The sequence below is a fragment of the Borostomias antarcticus genome, assembly GCF_949987555.1.
Source record: "Borostomias antarcticus genome assembly, chromosome: 28".
Taxonomy (NCBI): Eukaryota; Metazoa; Chordata; class Actinopteri; order Stomiiformes; family Stomiidae; genus Borostomias; species Borostomias antarcticus.
Window position 1 is genome coordinate 3,458,883 of NC_140261.1, and position 20,000 is coordinate 3,478,882.

A 20,000-nucleotide genomic window follows, 5' to 3' on the forward strand; every position below is an offset into this window, starting at 1 on the left:
TGGACGGTCGGAGCTGGGATTCGAACCGCTGACCCTTCGATCATTGAACGACCCGCTCTACCAACTGAGCTACAGCCGCAAGAATCGGCGGTGAATCGCGTGGGTGTGAACACAGCATAATGGATGGTATGGATTTGGTTCTGGATGAGCTCAGACATGTTCACACAGCTCCTGGATACAAACAGACAGGTCCGGTGTCTGACTCTGTACTGGAGATGTCTAGAGAGATGGAGGATGGGGAGCATGGAGGGTGCTGTAGTGAGGACTTGAGATGAGGTTCCATGGTTCCATGACCAGAGCTGATGGAGAACATGCCTGACGACCGTGCGATGACGGTCTGGTGACAGACAGGACAATGAGCTGAGGTCTGGGGGTTAACCGCTACCATGTGGGGATCTGTACAACACGGCCGCCCACGCACACTCCATCACTCCACAGCGGCCGTGCATCTACAGACAAACGGCTTTCCGCAAATTGATTTATCTTTCTTCTATTAATGAGACTGTCTGCAGTGATTCATCTATGTGCCTATGCATGGCTTCAATTACCATATTTCCCATGGATCACTGGTGGGGCGACACATTTCAGTGCCTAGCGACACTCTAATCAACGGCATCACCATTAAACCAGATATTGACAACTCTGTCACTCTCTCTGAGGTAAATTAATCGCTTATCATCCAGCCACCAGGTCTTAAAGGACTCTATCAAACCTCCTCCTCACACAAGACTAGCCAAGCAGGTACCAACTAGCTGATTGAACCTGAAACTATTTTTCCTGTCAGCCCTCCCCCTGAATCATTATCATACTCAACCCAAACAAGCACAAATAACGCTAAAATTAGCACCAGAGGCTACATGGAGAAAATAAAGATATTAGCCCTGGGTGTTGCTACTTTTAAAGCTAAAAGATGCTACTTTTGTGACATGTGAGTGCGAGAGGAACAACATGCTCATATAAAATGTGTTGAAAGTAATGCTGGTGGGTAAAGTGGTGTTAAAAGCTGGTCTTGAGAGGCTGGTTGAATGGAACAAGGAGAGACTGGTTGTGTCCTGTGGTGAGGTGTCATGGCTGGGATCTGGGCTGCAGCATTAGTTTTCATTAGTGTTCAGACTGACAGCAGGGAGCCTGTCTGCCTGAGAGAACACTCTGATAGAGATCAGCAGCAGAGGGGAGGGGAGAGAGAGAGAGAGAGAGAGAGAGAGGGAGAGAGAGAGAGAGAGAGAGAGAGACTGACTGACACATATAAGTGGCCTGTAATGATATTGTATCTCAGCTAAACGGTCTTTCTCTATGTCATTTTTATCGACCTGTTCTCTGTTGTGTTAAATAAAGGAGTTTAAATGAGACTAATAGCAACACCGATAGTAGTAATAATGGTTGGGCATACTTTTCTACCTCAGAGGAGCGTGACTGGAAGATAAATAATCAAATATGATTCTGTAAAGAAACTAAAACCAGTAATAAACGTTGACCACAGCCCGGCCTACAGTGCCGGATGAATTATGTCTACAATATTCCTCACGTACTGAAACTCATTTGGAGCTAATTCCATTGTAATTACAGCAAAAAACAGATATGGTGATTCAATTTCAAACTCAGAGAATCTCTCCAGCCAGCTCTACTCAGGAATACACAGTGTTCTCTCTAGACATGGAGCCTTCCTCCCTTCCCTCCTCCTCCTCAGTTAGGAAGTATGAACAGAGAGAGATGGGTGATGCTAGAAGGGTGTGTGTGTGTGTGTGTGTGTGTGTGTGTGTCTGACCTGTGGTGAGGGTGTGGTCGGCAGGTTTTGCAGTCCTTCCTTGAGGCTCTGGACTTGACTCTCCAGCTGCTGTTTGTCCTCCACACTCTTCTCCAGCTCCGCCTCCCGCTGTTTCAGCTCCTCCCTCATCTGCAGAAGTTGCTGCAAACAAACATCAGGCTCAATCAGTCAGTCAGTCAGTCAGTCAGTCAGTCAGTCAGTCAGTCAGTCAGTCAGTCAGTCAGTCAGTCAGTCAGTCAGTCAGTCAGTCAGTCAGCCAGTCAGTCAGCCAGTCAGTCAGTCAGTCAGTCAGTCAGTCAGTCAGTCAGCTAGTCACTCATTCAGTCAGTCAGTCAGTCAGTCAGTCAGTCAGTCAGTCAGTCAGTTAGTCAGTCATCTTCTCCCAGATGCGCGTGCCCGACCCCACCTGCATGTGGATCAGTGTCAGGAAAGTAGTATGTCTACATTTACTTCTATACCTGTTTTTTTTATCACTATGTGCTTGCATCCTATTCTTGTTGTGTCCACTCTCCGGAGGTGACGCAGACATTGGGTCACCCCCAGACTCCCTAACCCCTCTAACCTCATCTATCCTACTGTCTCAATCATTAGGAGCAAGTGGTGACAGGGGGACTTGCCAGTCGGCGGTGCCCAAAGCTGAGTTTATCTCAGGCTATGCATCCTCGCTCTCCCTCAACTTTCTTGCTCTCACCGAGTCATGGATCACACCAGAGAACACTGCCACACCCGCAGCCCTGTCAGATGGGTACTCTTTCTTCCACACTCCCAGAGCTGTGAGGCGAGGTGGTGGTTCTGGCCTGTTTATTTCCCCAAAATAGAAATACTCTCTGTTCTCTATTCCACAGTTGTCCCTGCCTTCTTTTGAATTCCATGCTGTCTCTGTCTCGTATCCAGTCAAGCTCACCATTGCTGTTGTGTATCGCCCACCAGGCCCCCTTGGTGAGTTCCTGGAGGAGCTTGATACACTAGTTTCGCACTTCCCTGATGATGGGTCCGCACTCATCCTTCTCGGCGACTTAAACATCCAGAGTGAGAAATTGGAACCTCTTCTCTCTTTCCTCTCCTCCTTCGATCTTCACCTCTCTTCTTCTCCTCCTACTCACAAAGCCGGCAACCAGCTGGATCTCATCTTCATTAGCACCCCTAACCTCTCCGTCTGTAAACCCCTGGAACTTGTCCAGAAAGCTTCTGCTCGCCTGGTTTCAACCACCCCAAGTTCTCCCACATAACTTCCCTTCTCCATTCCCTACACAGGCTCCCGGTAGCATCTCGCATTCAGTAAAACTCTGGCACTAGCCTACAGGACAATGAAAGGAACAGCCCCCTCCTACCTCCAGGCCATGGTCAAACCTTATACCCTCTTCTCTGTCCTGGCCCCTCAGTGGTGGAATCAATCAATCAATCAAAGCTTTATAGCGCATTTCATACCCAGAGGCAACACAATGCGCTTTACAGAGAACAAGGGAGGTGGGCATATGACCCACTCTCTACATATTCCAGAGGGAAGCAAAAAAACAGTAATCACCCGGGGGCCAGATAAGTGAACGGAATGAACTGCCCACTGATGTCAGGACAGCAGAGTCGCTGCCCATCTTTCGTCGCAGGCTCAAAACTCACCTCTTCAAGAAGTACTACAACGATCCACCCTCTTAAGTACCTATTGTTTAGATTGCTATTCTTGCACTTTTCCTTCAGCACTAGATTATGCTCTTCGTCACTTGTTTTAGAAAAGAGATTCACTTGTGAGTTCTGGCAAGTAGTAGTACATTGGCTTTTCCCACGTTAAATGCAATTATTGTTAGTCGCTTTGGATAAAAGCGTCTGCTAAATGACTGTAATGTAAAAAATTTAATGGACAAGGGCAGACTGCAGCGCTTCATCCGCTCCGCTGAGAGGGTGATTGGCTGTTAACTGCCATCCCTCCCGGAGCCCAAAACGGGCCAATAAGATCGCGGCCGACCCCTCCCACTCTGGACACGGTCTCTGTGATCTATTCCCCTCTGGCAGGAGACTGCGGTCCATCGGAATCGGGTCCACTTGCCACAAAAACAGATTCTTTCCCACGGCCATCGTGTCCCCATGACACCCCCTTCCCCACAATGACTCTACACCCCCTGCACCACTTGCACACGACCTCCGATTGTTCCACATACCTTAACGGCACACACACTACACTCTGCACAGTGCACACACACTGTACACACACTCACCACACCCCATTCGGTATATAGTACGTATACTGAAATTGTGCCTCCCCTTTTATTTTTTATTTTTAACAGTATATTGTAATTTGTACATTGCACTGCATTTTGCATAGTTTTTTGCATTTGCCCTGTTTTTTGTACTGTTTTGCACTGTCATGTCTTTGGACTGTCCTGTCCTGTCCTGTCCTGTCCTGTCCTGTCCTGTCCTGTCCTGTCCTGTCCTGTCCTGTCCTGTCCTGTCCTGTCCTGTCCTGTCCTGTCCTGTCCTGCGTCCTGTCCTGTCCTGTCCTGTCCTGTCCTGTCCTGCACCTGTCCTATGTCGTCAACAGCAGCCCATGCCTTAACCCTAGTCAAATTTCTAGTATGTGTGAACCATATACATGACAATAAACAGATCTTGAGTCTTGACATTCCTGCTGCTGTAACGCCCACATTTACCTCGGGGATTATTCATCTTATCTTAAGCTACAATGCTCACCAACCACATAATTGGAGCCTGGGCAGACTCAAGTGACCGGTATCCATTTCACAGTAATTTACGCCCCAGGATAATGCCATTTAGCACAAGGCAATAACATTTGTTCAACCTTTCTCTCTTCCCGTTCCTTTAATCCGTCCATCTAATCTATTCATAAACATGTCACCACCAGTAGCATCTTGGGAATTAAATTGCCTCATCAGATGAGCTAGATGACCATAAAGTAATCTTCTCTTCAGAACAGGTGTTTTATGACATAAATATGACTACAGACAACGGCAGACATTTTGACAACAGTAGGTGAGGAAGAACCAGATATCACGGCTGAAGAGCTGTTTATCTTTTCTAGCGCTTCACTGAAATGAAAATTGGAAAAAAAAACGAAGCTCTCTGATATCCGTGTGTGTGTGTGTGTGTGTGTGTGTGTGTGTGTGTGTGTGTGTGTGTGTGCGTTACCTTCTGCATGCCCTGCAGGGCCTGCTGCAGGAAGGTGAGCTGCTGGGAGTGCGTGTTGTCCTCCTCACTCCTGATTGGCTGGTTCTTGCCCTGTTCCTGTTTCAGCAGCTCCACCTCGTTCCTGTAGGCGTCCAGCTGGCAGCGCAGAGAGTCATTCTCCTCCTTCAGAGCCTCGACCTGGGCCACCGCTCCTGAGGGAGGGAGGGAGGGAGACGGAGGGGGTAGAAGGAGGGAGAGAGGGAGGGAGGGAGACGGAGGGGGTAGAAGGAGGGAGAGAGGGAGGGAGGGAGAGAGAGAGGGAGAAGGAGGGGGTAGAAGGAGGGAGAGAGGGAGGGAGGGAGAGAGGGAGGGAGACGGAGGGAGGGAGAGAGGCAGGGAGATGGAGGGGGTAGAAGGAGGGAGAGAGGGAGGGAGGGAGAGACGGAGGGAGAGAGGGAGGGAGCGAGAGAGGGAGGGAGATGGAGGGGGTAGAAGGAGGGAGAGAGGGAGGGAGGGAGGGAGACGGAGGGGGTAGAAGGAGGGAGAGAGGGAGGGAGGGAGAGAGAGAGGCATGGAGGAGAGAGCGAGAGATGCAGGGGCGGACAGAGAGGGAGAGAGAGACACAAAGAGGGGGAACAGAAAGAGAGAGATGAGAGACGGAGGGAGGAAACAGAGAGAGAGAAAGGGATAAGGAGAGCGAGAAAGAATGGAGAAGAGAGAGAGACGGTAAGAGAGTTTCTCGTTAGTTTCAGTAAGAGCATGACGTGTACCGCAATCCCAGTGTCAACAGAGTGCACAGGCAGCCGAACAAAGCCAGCGCTGAAACTCTGAGTCTCTGAGATCAGAGCTGACAGAAGAGAGCGCTTCGACTCCAGCTTTGTTCTTCAAAACAAGTCTGGGGGAGAGTATATGACGATGTGTTTTTGAGTAACTAATACGACTAGGAAGATTTGAATGTGAACATGTGTGCACCTGTGTGTGTGTGTGTGTGTGTGTGTGTGTGTGTGTGTGTGTGTGTGTGTGTGTGTGTGTGTGTGTGTGTGTGTGCAGGTCTACTATGCACAACACGCACAGTCAGAGTCTTAATGAACACTGTCAGTTTCAACCAAGCGAGTCCGACCTTCAACACGGGGAGACCTCTGAGCTTATCCACAGTTACACTGTGTGTGTGTGTGTGTGTGTGTGTGTGTGTGTGTGTCTCAGGGAAAGGTTTTGGGTGAGGTGAGTATTGATCAGGAAGCTGCACAGCGTAGCCGTCCAATTCCCTCTTCACAACATGACAGGCTGAGATATTGACCACCAACACACACACACACACACACACACACACACACACACACACACACACACACACACACACACACACACACACACACACACACACACACACACACACACACACACACACACACACACTGTACTGTACAGCACAGCCTGTACTGTGAAATGGCCCTTAGCCTTTAGCACTGATTAGCTTTTAAAGACAGAAACAGAGTGGGTTGAAGACTTCAGTGAGAATATGGGTGCACCTCTTCCAGCCTGCTAATAGGCTAAACAGACTGACAGTCATTGTGATTGACAACATGAAGTTAAGGCTTCTCAAACCTGATTGGAGGAGTAAACATGCCCCACCCCTCTGCTCGGAGGTTATGGCGCGTTCCAGGCAACCCGTAACTCGTGTTTTTCCGACCTCCTACACGTGAAAATGCTCTGGAATGGCAGTCAAACCTGTAACTTCCCACCCGGCAACTGGGAGTACATTGATCTGTACGAGTTCACGGGTGGGAAGTTACGGGTTTGACTGCCATTCCAGAGCATTTTCACGTGTAGGAGGTCGGAAAAACACGAGTTACGGGTTGCCTGGAACGCGCCATTAGTGTGCGCCATAGCCGGTGTGACATCATCCTGGTAGCATAAATAATGTAGGAGAGGGTGTCAACAACACCAATCCTGTGCCCTTTTCATAACGGTATTAAATATTATGATGATGATCACCTGAAGAGCTGGGAATCACATACCTGGCAGGAAAATGACTATATTTGCATATATCTGCATAATATAATTAGGGAGCCTGACATATTTACAAACAGGTGAGATCATTACAATTCTTTAGAGGAGGAGAGGTGATATTGAGTTAGCTCCCCCTCCCCTCTAAAAGCAGTGGGGACCCTTAAAGGGACACTTCCCCGATTAGCATTCCAGCTTTGTATTGTTCCAAAATGTGCAATGTTACAAATAATGTGGTTTTCAATGTTCCCTGGGGCTATTTTTCACACTTTAAAAAAACAAAAGTTGTCCAGATTTCCGTTTTTCATCATCTGGACATGTTTAGTCCTTCCTGCTCAGAACTACAATTTCTAGTTCCACATTTGTCTGTGCCTGCCCACACCTAAAAAAGCAGGGCGGGGCGGAACGCTCCGGAAAAAAACCCACAACAGCGCGTGGACTAAAACAGACAGGACCCGCCATGACCCTGGCAGACAGACATTTTCCAGCTGATATGCACAAAGAGAATTTTGATAGTCTGGGCTGTTGCCTAGGTGAATATTCCGGCTGTTACCCAGGTGACTATTATGGGCTGTTTGAAGGTGGTTAATATCAGTGTTCTGTTGGTTCAGCAGACATGAAGAGGCTCCTCTGAGCTGGTGAGGTCTAATGGCACTTCAGTGGTCCCCAGCACAGCCATGAATAAGGTGGAGTAGCAGCTGGCACACACACACACACACACACACACACACACACACACACACACATAGGCACACATGCACACACATACGCACATGCACACACACAGCCACCCACACACACAGCCACCCACACACACACACGCACGCACACACACTTACACTTTGTGAGCATCTGTATTTAGAAGGGTGGGGCAGGCCAGTGGGGAGTCTGTCCAACATAAACACACCAGTCCATCACAGTGTCAGCTGCCTGGTGTTAAATGGTGGGTTTGGAACTCAGTTGTCATTCATGTGTAATTCTGAAACGTTCCAGTGGGGATTTCTATCATTTCATGGAAAGGACAGATGTCTCCCTCAGTCATTTCATAAACACACTGTATGTGTATGTGTGTGTGTGTGTGTGTACTGTGTGTGTGTGTGTGTGTGTGTGCCTACTCTTGTGTGTATGTGTGTGTGTGTGTGTGTGTGTGTGTGTGCGTACTGTGTGTGTGTGTGTGTGCGTGCGTGTGTACCCGAGTCGTCCGAGTCCTTGCTGTCGGGAGCGTGTGCGTCCTCCATGTCATCGTCAGACATCTCCATCTCCTCCTCTCGTCTGATCCCCATCAGCTCCTCGTTGTGAATGTTTCTGATCTCCTGGAAGACACAGCAGCAGGAGCATGGGTGAAACCTCCCTAGCAGCCACCCCGACTTTATATCCTTCCTAGAGAGATGCGTGCTAAATGTAGAAAGCAGTAAATACATTGTATTTATAAAGCACCTTTCTAAACCAGAGTTACAAGGGACTGTACAATGGAAATGCTAAAAAAATAGGGAAACCAGAAATGGTGCTCAGAGAGCATAGACCTCCGCCCCTGAATGCATCACGTGTCTCTGTGTGCACCAAAAGTGAATGGGTTCTAAAGTGGCCCATGCTACACCCCTCCACCAAGTTTCATGAAAAGTGGACTGGTAGTTTTTGCATAATCTTAGTCCAAAAATTGAATGGAGGTGAATGGCCGGCTCGGCCATGTTTGGACAACTAGTGGATTCGGATCCACTCCATAATTGAATGGGTTGTTAGTTGACCCATGCTACACCGCTTCACAGAGTTTCATGAAAATCGGTCTGGTAGTTTTTGTGTAATCCTGCTAACAAACAAACAAACAAACAAACCAAGAAAAGGCTCATGGACCTGCCCCGTGATTCAGATCTGCGGCAGAATTTAATGGGTTCTAAGTTGGTCCGGGCTACACCCCTCCGAGTTTCATGAAAATTGGTCTGGTAGTTTTTGCGCAATCCTGAAAAAAAAAAAAAGAATGGCGGTGAATGGCGGGCCATATTTGGGTGGCTTCCCAGCCAACACGCAACGTCAGGGAGACGTTCAGATCATGTCTTAATAACGTCCGTCGGCCCAGAACCCCATTTTTACGTCTGCTGGACCCCTCAATATTCAAACGTCTGGCTTGGACCCCTCTAAGACGTCTGTGGACGTGCAAAACGGGTCCAATATCTGAACGTTCAAAAAACATTCATTCTGACTCCTAATTGGATATCTTTGGACGTCCGAAAAAGACAAAAAAGACGTCTAAAAGGCGTCTTTTAGACGTGTCTTTGCTCAGTGGGTTGTGGACCCGCCCCGTAATTGGGATCCGCTCCAAAATGTACTGGGTTCATGAAAATCGGTCCAGTAGAGACGCAAGTCCGTACTCACGCCACCGAAAACATGACCTCTCGGCCCGCGCTGGGGCAGAGGCTACTACACACGAGGTAAAAAACCCACACAATTACAGAAGGCAAAGACACACAAATAATGGGGCGGCTGTAGCTCAGTTGGTAGAGCGGGTCGTTCAGTGATCGAAGGGTCAGTGGTTCGAATCCCAGCTCGGACAGTCCACATGTCGAAGTGTCCTTGAGCAAGACACCTAACCCCAAATTGCTCCCAATGAGCAGGTTAGCACCTTGCATGGCAGCTACCGTGAATGTGTGTGTGAATGGGTGAATGAGAGGTCATTGTAAAGCGCTTTGAGTGCCGCTAAGGTGGAAAAGCGCTATATAAGTGCCGTCCATTTACCATTTACCATAACATAATAAAGTGTTTGAGATACGGGTTTTAGCAGCTTCTTAAAACTGTCCACTGACTGTAGATCTGCATCTGAAGAGCAGCATTGGCCATAGGCACAGAAGAGGAGTGGTGGACGCCATGTGCTGTCGTCTGTTTCTGCACAGTAACATCTGTGTGTCGATGCACACAGTTGGATGCCTTGGCAGGAAGCTGTGTGTCTGGAGCTGGCCAGGGCTGCTTTATGGGCCATGAGAGTCCCAAGGACAGCCGAGCTTGCAGCAGCGTCACACATGGGCACGCACATACACAGAAATACACACCTACGCACTCACGCACAAACACAGACGCATACACAAACACACACACACACACACACACACATATACATACATACACACACACACACACACACACACATGATTACACACACACACGCTCACACCAACACACACACTCACACACGCATTCACACAAACACACACACACACACACACACACACACAGGAAGGAAAGCCTATTCAGCAGCAGAGAGCAGTGTTGGAGTAAACAACCATCTGTCTGCTGTCTTCATCACTAGCAGCTCCAGACCAGAGGTCACACACACACACACACACACACACACACACACACACACACACACACACACACACACACACACACACACACACACACACACACGCACACGCACACGCACACACACACACACAGCAGTTGTTTGATCTCTTCATGTTAAACTCTTCACGCTTCTCCAACCCTGAGAACCAAGCTGCTCTCAACGCTAACTCCTCGTTGGACAGAAACAACCGTGTCCTGTTAGAAGCTGACTGGCCCTCTGACGGCTGTAGCTACCAGCCCGGTGGTGCCGTGGTTATCGGGGCTTTGGGCCGTAAACAGGATACTTACCAAAGCTAGCAGGGTAACAGCTAACTTACCATCATGGTTAACCTGGTCCAGATCGCCTAGGAAACAGGGGTGAGCCTCCAGCCTGCCTAACCTACCCAGCAGCCCTGCTGCAGAGGTGGAGGGGAGCAGTGCTAGCCAGAGAGAGACCAGCAAGACGATGCTGCTAGAGGCCTTGCTGCTCTGACTCCCTCATGCGTGTCTACAGACACTCTTACCTTTGGCTGGAGGGAAACTAACAGCCAATCAGAGAGCAGGAGTCCAGCGGGCTGCAGGAGTCAGAGAGACTGAGACTCCGGGATCAGGAGCTCTAGAGTCTCCACTGCTTCCATGTCTCCGCCCTGACACACTGCTCTCTACCAGGACATTGGTTCACTACACACACACACACGCACACACACACACACACACACACACGCACACACACACGCACACACACACACGCACACACGCACACACGTGCGCACGGCAGATGGATAAAGCTGACTACATGATGCGTTGATGAGGATAGGTGGATAGACAGATGTAACGGATGGAGAGCAGCAGGTGAGTGGAGAGACTCAGATAAAGAGACAATGTTCAAGGGGAACTCACACTAACACATGCCGCGCTAATCTAGGGAAAATACTGAGCACTAAGAATAACTCCCGGACAATAAGATTCAGATATACGTAGAGAAAGACAGAGACAGTGAAAAGGAAGAGAGAGAGAGGGAGGAGGCAGGGAAAGAGAGAGACTGAGAGAGAAAGAGAGAGAGAGAGCTCTCTTATTCGTCTCTAATGACTAGCTCCCTGAGTGAGAGGTTCTAGAGTGATGTCTCAGACGAGCGCTACGTCAGGCAAACACAGGAAGGACATGCGTCATGATCATCTCTCAGAAGCAGATTATCTAACACAGGATGGACATGCGTCATGATCATCTCTCAGAAGCAGATTATCTACCACAGGAAGGACATGCGTCATGATCATCTCTCAGAAGCAGATTATCAAACACAGGATGGACATGCGTCATGATCATCTCCCAGAAGCAGATTATCTAACACAGGATGGACATGCGTCATGATCATCTCTCAGAAGCAGATTATCTACCACAGGATGGACATGCGTCATGATCATCTCCCAGAAGCAGATTATCTAACACAGGATGGACATGCGTCATTATCATCTCCGAGAAGCAGATTATCTACCACAGGATGGACATGCGTCATGATAATCATCAAGCAGGCTATCTATGTGCGTTAAGAGCTCTCGTCCTGCTCTCATCAGGAGCACGGCCGCCATTCTGTTCCGCATCAACATACAGTACATGAATATTCACATCCCGAATTGATATGCATCAGCATACATATGTGTTTAGTTCTCATCTCTGAGTTTGAGTTAGAATGCCAGAGCTCTATTCCTGGAGTCATTAGATTGTTCCTGATTCTGCAGGGGATTGGTACAGCATGCCAACAGTTTTAAACGTATGAATATTCCCACAGATTTAAGGTTCATTGAGATTCACACACTGGGGATATTTTCGTTTCATGCTGTGAAAAATCCAGGGCAATGGTAGTGTGTGTGTGTGTGTGTGTGTGTGTGTGTGTGTGTGTGTGTGTGTGTGTGTGTGTGTGTGTGTGTGTGTGTGTGTGTGCGTGTAAAGATTGATGCCTGTTATGTTGTATGTGATGTTGTGATCTACACACAGTGCCCAAGGCTAGGTACTACACTGATCCTGTATCTGCGGCAACACACACACACACACACACACACACACACACACACACACACACACACACACACACACACACACACACACACACACACACACACACACACAACACACACAACTTCATCTCCTTACTGCATTAAGTGGAGCATCTCCTTATGAGAGATAAGCCATCTCCCCATGTGATCCATGATGAATGCTCCTGTGTGCTTTAGGCTAATTAGACTGAGATTAGGCTGTTAATTACACACCTAATATGCAGTTTACACGCAGACATCCTCAGAGGTCTCTGAGACATCAAGCTAACCAGTGGGGCCCTGGAATGACAGCGACGTCACACTTGAACACACATCCAATAAGGAAAAGTGTTCACAATAATTAATGTGGTGTTTGTCACAGAGAAAATAATGAACAAAACTCAGACAATCAATCTTGTCGGTTTACATGAATGAATAAGTACTCATCAAGCCAAGAGATGGATGACCTCAGTTTACCAGCGAAGCAAAACACGGAATACAGTCATTTGCTAATTTCTGAGGTGAATACAGCCAGTGAGTGATGAAGAGCTTGGACGATGTTGGTGGTTTATGTAAACAGAGGAAGAGTCTGCAGAGTTACCTGTTCTGTTCCTGGTGACACTGAACACTCACCCAGCTGAGGGGGGGGGGGCTGGGCCTGACAGGAAGCCACTCTCCGGGACTGAGCTGAGCAGGTAGCCTGGGTGTAGCCTGGATGTAGCCTAGCATCCAACCTAGCACTGAGCCTGTCACTCTATCTTACAAACTAAGCCTAACAAACACACCCAGCCTCAAAGATCTTTCTCATATCACCTTCGACCATCGACTTCATTAAGAGTTGATGAGAGAGAAGACAGGTGGTCTTCTTCAAGGTAGGTGGGGGTGCACACACACACACAGCATCATTTTTTGAACACTGTTTCACCACATGGATATAGATGGAGTGAATAATACTAGTCATGAAACAGAGAAGGTACCAACCTCAGCTTGCTTGCGCCACACGTCCAGGTTCTTGCGTTGCGCTTTGGAGAAATGGTCCCATGCCTTTTGTTTGGAAGCAGCGTGGAATACAGACACAATCTGCTCAACTGTGGAGGGATGCGGGGGCCAGTTACCGTCCAGAAAGAGAGAGAGAGAGAGAGGGCGGGCGGGGAGGAGCAGATTGAGAAAGTGGAATCAGGTGGGAAGAAAAATAACTGTCTGTCTTGAGTATCTATTTTTATTTTTAACGGTATAAAAGGTCTGTGTGTCTTTTGCTCTGGGTCAATCAAACACACGCACGCACGCACGCACGCACACACACACACGCACACACGCACACACACACCAAACCAAGTCTATAACTGACTTTTTCTTTTTAGGAATCGCAACACCTCTGAACTCCACTGACTCATTGTTGAAGTTCCATCATCAAAGCTTGTCTCAAAAGCAGGGATCTGAACAGCAGTCTGTCCCCATTACTGAACTCCATTACTGAATCACGACAGAAGCTTCCAGAACCAGCGAGAGCCTGAGGGTCTGACTGATTGGGAGATGAGAGGGGGGGGGGGGGGGGGGGACAGTGCAGGGTCATCTCCCCAGGGAAGGAGATGGACTAGAAACTCACCTTTTGCTCCGAGACGCTCTGAAGACTGACTGTCTATTTATCGCTCTCTAACTGACTAACACAATCACTAACACAGTTGAGTCTTAACGAATTTGTGTTTAGTTTAACGAGTGTCTTCATAGGGTTTGTTTAAAGCCTCAAAAGACAGAACATTATGACCATCAGAACCCTTCCCTGGGGGTCTCTGTCTATTGCTGTGTACGCTGGGGACATGTCTTGGTGGTGGGGGTCTGTGTAGAGGAGGACATGTCTTGGTAGTGGGGGTCTGTGTACAGGAGGACATGTCTTGGTGGTGGGGGTCTGTGTAGAGGAGGGCATGTCTTGGTGGTGGGGGTCTGTGTACAGGAGGACATGTCTTGGTAGTGGGGGTCTGTGTACAGGAGGACATGTCTTGGTGGTGGGGGTCTGTGTACAGGAGGACATGTCTTGGTGGTGGGGGTCTGTGTACAGGAGGACATGTCTTGGTGGTGGGGGTCTGTGTACAGGAGGGCATGTCTTGGTGGTGGGGGTCTGTGTACAGGAGGGCATGTCTTGTTGGTGGGGGTCTGTGTAGAGGAGGACATGTCTTGGTGGTGGGGGTCTGTGTAGAGGAGGACATGTCTTGGTGGTGGGGGTCTGTGTATAGGAGGACATGTCTTGGTGGTGGGGGTCTGCGTACAGGAGGACATGTCTTCGTGGTGGGGGTCTGTGTACAGGAGGACATGTCTTGGTGGTGGGGGTCTGTGTACAGGAGGACATGTCTTGGTGGTGGGGGTCTGTGTACAGGAGGACATGTCTTCGTGGTGGGGGTCTGTGTACAGGAGGGCATGTCTTGGTGGTGGGGGTCTGTGTACAGGAGGGCATGTCTTGGTGGTGGGGGTCTGTATAGAGGAGGACATGTCTTGGTGGTGGGGGTCTGTGTAGAGGAGGACATGTCTTGGTGGTGGGGGTCTGTGTACAGGAGGACATGTCTAGGTGGTGGGGGTCTGTGTACAGGACAGGAGGACATGTCTTGGTGGTGGGGGTCTGTGTACAGGAGGACATGTCTTGGTGGTGGGGGTCTGTGTACAGGAGGACATGTCTTGGTGGAGGACATGTCTTGGTGGTGGGGGTCTGTGTACAGGAGGACATGTCTAGGTGGTGGGGGTCTGTGTACAGGACAGGAGGACATGTCTTGGTGGTGGGGGTATGTGTACAGGAGGACATGTCTTGGTGGTGGGGGTCTGTGTGCAGGAGGACATGTCTTCGTGGTGGGGGTCTGTGTACAGGAAGACATGTCTTGGTGGTGGGGGTCTGTGTACAGAAGGACATGTCTTGGTGGTGGGGGTCTGTGTACAGAAGGACATGTCTTGGTGGTGGGGGTCTGTGTATAGGAGGACATGTCTTGGTGGTGGGGGTCTCTGTACAGGAGGACATGTCTTGGTGGTGGGGGTCTGTGTACAGGAGGACATGTCTTGGTGGTGGGGGTCTGTGTACAGGAGGACATGTCTTGGTGGTGGGGGTCTGTGTACAGGACAGGAGGACATGTCTTGGTGGTGGGGGTCTGTGTACAGGAGGACATGTCTTGGTGGTGGGGGTCTGTGTACAGGAGGACATGTCTTGGTAGTGGGGGTCTGTGTACAGGAGGACATGTCTTGGTGGTGGGGGTCTGTGTAGAGGAGGACATGTCTTGGTGGTGGGGGTCTGTGTAGAGGAGGACATGTCTTGGTGGTGGGGGTCTGTGTACAGGAGGACATGTCTTGGTGGTGGGGGTCTGTGTAGAGGAGGACATGTCTTGGTGGTGGGGGTCTGTGTACAGGAGGACATGTCTTGGTGGTGGGGGTCTGTGTAGAGGAGGACATGTCTTGGTGGTGGGGGTCTGCGTACAGGAGGACATGTCTTGGTGGTGGGGGTCTGTGTACAGGAGGACATGTCTTGGTGGTGGGGGTCTGTGTACAGGAGGACATGTCTTGGTGGTGGGGGTCTGTGTAGAGGAGGACATGTCTTGGTGGTGGGGGTCTGTGTACAGGAGGACATGTCTTGGTGGTGGGGGTCTGTGTAGAGGAGGGCATGTCTTGGTGGTGGGGGTCTGTGTACAGGAGGACATGTCTTGGTGGTGGGGGTCTCTGTACAGGAGGACATGTCTTGGTGGTGGGGGTCTGTGTAGAGGAGGACATGTCTTGGTGGTGGGGGTCTGTGTAGAGGAGGGCATGTCTTGGTGGTGGGGGTCTGCGTACAGGAGGACATGTCTTGGTGGTGGGGGTCTGTGTAGAGGAGGACATGTCTTGGTGGTGGGGGTCTGCGTACAGGAGGACATGTCTTGTTGGTGGGGGTCTGTGTAGAGGAGGACATGTCTTGGTGGTGGGGGTCTGTGTGCAGGAGGACATGTCTTGGTGGTGGGGGTCTGTGTACGGGAGGGCATGTCTTGGTGGTGGGGGTCTGTGTGCAGGAGGACATGTCTTGGTGGTGGGGGTCTGTGTACAGGAGGACATGTCTTGGTGGTGGGGGTCTGTGTACAGGAGGACATGTCTTGGTGGTGGGGGTCTGCGTACAGGAGGACATGTCTTGGTGGTGGGGGTCTGTGGACAGGAGGACATGTCTTGGTGGTGGGGGTCTGTGTAGAGGAGGACATGTCTTGGTGGTGGGGGTCTGCGTACAGGAGGACATGTCTTGGTGGTGGGGGTCTGTGTACAGGAGGACATGTCTTGGTGGTGGGTGTCTGTGTACAGGACATGTCTTGGTGGTGGGGGTCTGTGTAGAGGAGGACATGTCTTGGTGGTGGGGGTCTGCGTACGGGAGGGCATGTCTTGGTGGTGGGGGTCTGTGTACAGGAGGACATGTCTTGGTGGTGGGGGTCTGTGTACAGGAGGACATGTCTTGGTGGTGGGGGTCTGTGTACAGGAGGACATGTCTTGGTGGAGGACATGTCTTGGTGGTGGGGGTCTGTGTAGAGGAGGACATGTCTTGGAGGACATGTCTTGGTGGTGGGGGTCTGTGTACAGGAGGGCATGTCTATTTCAGACGGGTTTTAATGAACCCAGAGGGGAGTCAATAAGACCATCAGAGCTGTTGACTTGGCAGGGAGGCTGAAGGTGGGGTTAGAGGGAGAGCACCGTGCCCAGATCAAGAGACTCTTATAATGTGATGGGAGGAGAATCAATGAGGAAAGGTGGGAGGAAAGAATGCAAGGTTGAGGCTGTGTGTGTGTGTGTGTGAAGCTGGTCTTTATTCTTTGTTGTATCTGCGTGGATCTCCAGGCATTGCTATCCAACTACCACAGCTCGCTCCTCCAGAGCTGAGTGCTAGTAGAGTCTGTCTACAGAGCTGAGTGTTAGTAGAGTCTGTCTACAGAGCTGAGTGCTGGTAGAGTCTGTCTACAGAGCTGAGCGCTAGTAGAGTCTGTCTACAGAGCTGAGTGCTGGTAGAGTCTGTCTACAGAGCTGAGTGCTAGTAGAGTCTGTCTACAGAGCTGAGTGCTGGTAGAGTCTGTCTACAGAGCTGAGTGCTGGTAGAGTCTGTCTACAGAGCTGAGTGCTAGTAGAGTCTGTCTACACAGAGCTGAGCTGAGTGCTAGCAGAGTCTGTCTACAGAGCTGAGTGCTAGTAGAGTCTGTCTACAGAGCTGAGTGCTAGTAGAGTCTGTCTCCAGAGCTGAGTGCTAGCAGAGTCTGTCTACAGAGCTGAGTGCTAGCAGAGTCTGTCTACAGAGCTGAGTGCTAGTAGAGTCTGTCTACAGAGCTGAGTGCTAGTAGAGTCTGTCTACAGAGCTGAGTGCTAGTAGAGTCTGTCTACAGAGCTGAGTGCTGGTAGAGTCTGTCTACAGAGCTGAGTGCTGGTCGAGTCTGTCTACAGAGCTGAGTGCTAGTAGAGTCTGTCTACAGAGCTGAGTGCTAGTAGAGTCTGTCTACAGAGCTGAGTGCTAGTAGAATCTGTCCACACAGAGTACTACAGTAGCACTCTTCTCCATCTCTGTATTTTCCCCGGATTTGTAAATTAGCTCGTTAGCCTGGTGTCAGGCCGGTTCATCTCCTGGATGAAATATGTGACAGACCTCCATCAGACTTACATGTGCCCTAGAGATTATCCTCTGCCAAATAGTAGAGCGACTTTTCATTGGTCAATAAATCCCTCATCCAAGAATGGCTTGTCGTTCTACATTCATTAATAACCCCCTTCAAAGCATCAATAACCCCCTTCAACACTGTCAAAATAAATTCTTCTATTCGAGGTGACAGCCAGAGAGTGAAAGCAGCAGGAATGTGATATATTGCATTTAGAGGCAGTGAGGCCGTGAGAATCCCTGGCAGATATGGACAGATGTGTTGTTCAGAGACGGTGTGTGAAGCTGCCTCACCGGACCACACACTCTCCACAGACATTTGAATGGGAGGAACCGCAGACAGAGAAACAAACCCAAACTTGAATAGAAATAAGTGTTAGGATGGAAGTGTCCTTTCAGAGAGAGATAAGGAGAAATATAGATAGAGAGAGAGAGAGAGAGAGAGAGATAGGTAGGAGACTTGAGGGCATACATCTAAATGTAAATATCCTAGTCTACTATTTAGCATGTGTATTTCAGTACCGTATGCATATCTAAACCCTGGTATTCACACACGCACGCACGCCCACACACACACACACACACACACACACACACACACACACACACACATGGAGGATCCCAGAGGTCACCTGGTGTTCAAGGGGTCAGACTCATTCCGCTCAAACTGACGATGATTAAGGCCCCGACGCTCAATTGTTACTGGGGGCTAAGCCCAACACTAACAAAGGTTGTCAGTTATAGATTACGCCTCTGGCCTTTTTCAATCAATGCCTTATCCTTCTGTATCTTCTTCCTTCACCTCCGGCTGCCGGCCTGTGAGAAAGGGATTTACTTACTGCAACTTACTTAGCCTCTACGCACGCGTCTCCTTCAGGTCGGCTGTTCTCCGACTGAAGTTGACAAGTTTGGAGTTTATGTGTCCCACCTCCTGGAGGTACATCGACAGACCCCTATACAGTCTTCGATAATTCATGCAGATACACCTCTACTGTACCTCCTCTCACGTATGTGGGAAATACTGTCGTAGCACGCCGTGACTTACCTCAGCGGAATCCCAACACGCTAGTCTCTGGCGCTGCACAGAGCCATTTCCTACCTACAGTATAGCTCCACCTTCACACTCATCACGATCTCCCAGTGTACCCCCCTGGTAGTGTGGGACAGTGTGTGAGTGAATGTGCGCGACTGAGAGTGTAAATGAGAGGTGTGTGCGTGTGGGTGTCTGTGTGTGTGTGTGTGTGTAGGTGTGACAGCTGCGCTACATCTTTATCTTTGAATGACACCTGTCAGTGTGGAGAGATACTTGTCACACGAAGGACAAGTTTGAACAGATCAGCTCTCCGTCTTGCTCTGGGATAACGTGCGCAAAATACGACTGGCAGACAGACAGATAGGGTTTTGACTGACACAGGCGGATACAGATTACAGGTACCACAACCTGCACTGAGCTAGTGTTAAAAGCTACGAATGAAAAAAGGTCTTCTCTATTCGAATGGAAATGACAGATCTAGCTAGACATAGTCTGGATGGTTCTGGCTCCTCAAGAAACAGATGGAGTCTAAGGGTGTGTGTGTGTGTGTGTGTGTGTGTGTGTGTGTGTGGTGCTGTAGCTTGGGGAGGTACTACTCACACTGAGCCAGGATGCCGGCCAGGGCGGTCTTGAACTTGTCCTTGGCCTCCTCCACCTCCTTCTCGTGGGCCGTCTTCTCACCCATCAGCCGGCGGATGTGGCTGTTGGACGACTGGATCATGGAGTAGAAGTTGTTGGCGTTCCGGCGGTTGACCTCGCCGCGCTCCACCCAGGTCAGCAGCACGCGCACCGCCTCCGCAAACTTGCTGTCGTCTGGAGAGTGGAGGAGGAGGAGCAGGAGGGGGAGGAAGAGGGAGGAGGAAGAGGAGGATCGGGAGGAGGAGGAGGTAGAGGAGTTAAGGCCCATTTATACTCTACGCAAGGTTGCACGAGGTGATGTTTGACGCGTCCTTGTGTAGCAGCGTGTGTCATGCCAAAAATTTTATTTTTTAAGTCACGTGCAATGACGACAACAGGTACCTTAGATTTTAGGCCAATAATCTCACGACATCCACCCGTCAATCAACGCTATCCTTCTATCGAATCTGTCTAAAGTTCTTAAAACCCGTC

General features: G+C 49.8%; 1 protein-coding gene across 1 annotated transcript in view; it reads right to left on the bottom strand.

The window, feature by feature from the left end:
* LOC311326532 (ecto-NOX disulfide-thiol exchanger 2-like) overlaps positions 1–20,000 on the bottom strand; it is a 94,126-nt gene that overhangs the window by 4,857 nt on the left and 69,269 nt on the right. The window contains exons 6-10 of the mRNA XM_084459438.1: positions 19,491–19,703; positions 13,216–13,322; positions 8,082–8,202; positions 4,904–5,094; positions 1,766–1,906 (exon numbers count right to left, since the gene is read on the bottom strand). Of these exons, the coding sequence (XP_084315564.1) occupies positions 1,766–1,906; positions 4,904–5,094; positions 8,082–8,202; positions 13,216–13,322; positions 19,491–19,703 (773 nt within the window). The remainder of the gene's footprint in view (positions 1–1,765; positions 1,907–4,903; positions 5,095–8,081; positions 8,203–13,215; positions 13,323–19,490; positions 19,704–20,000) is intronic.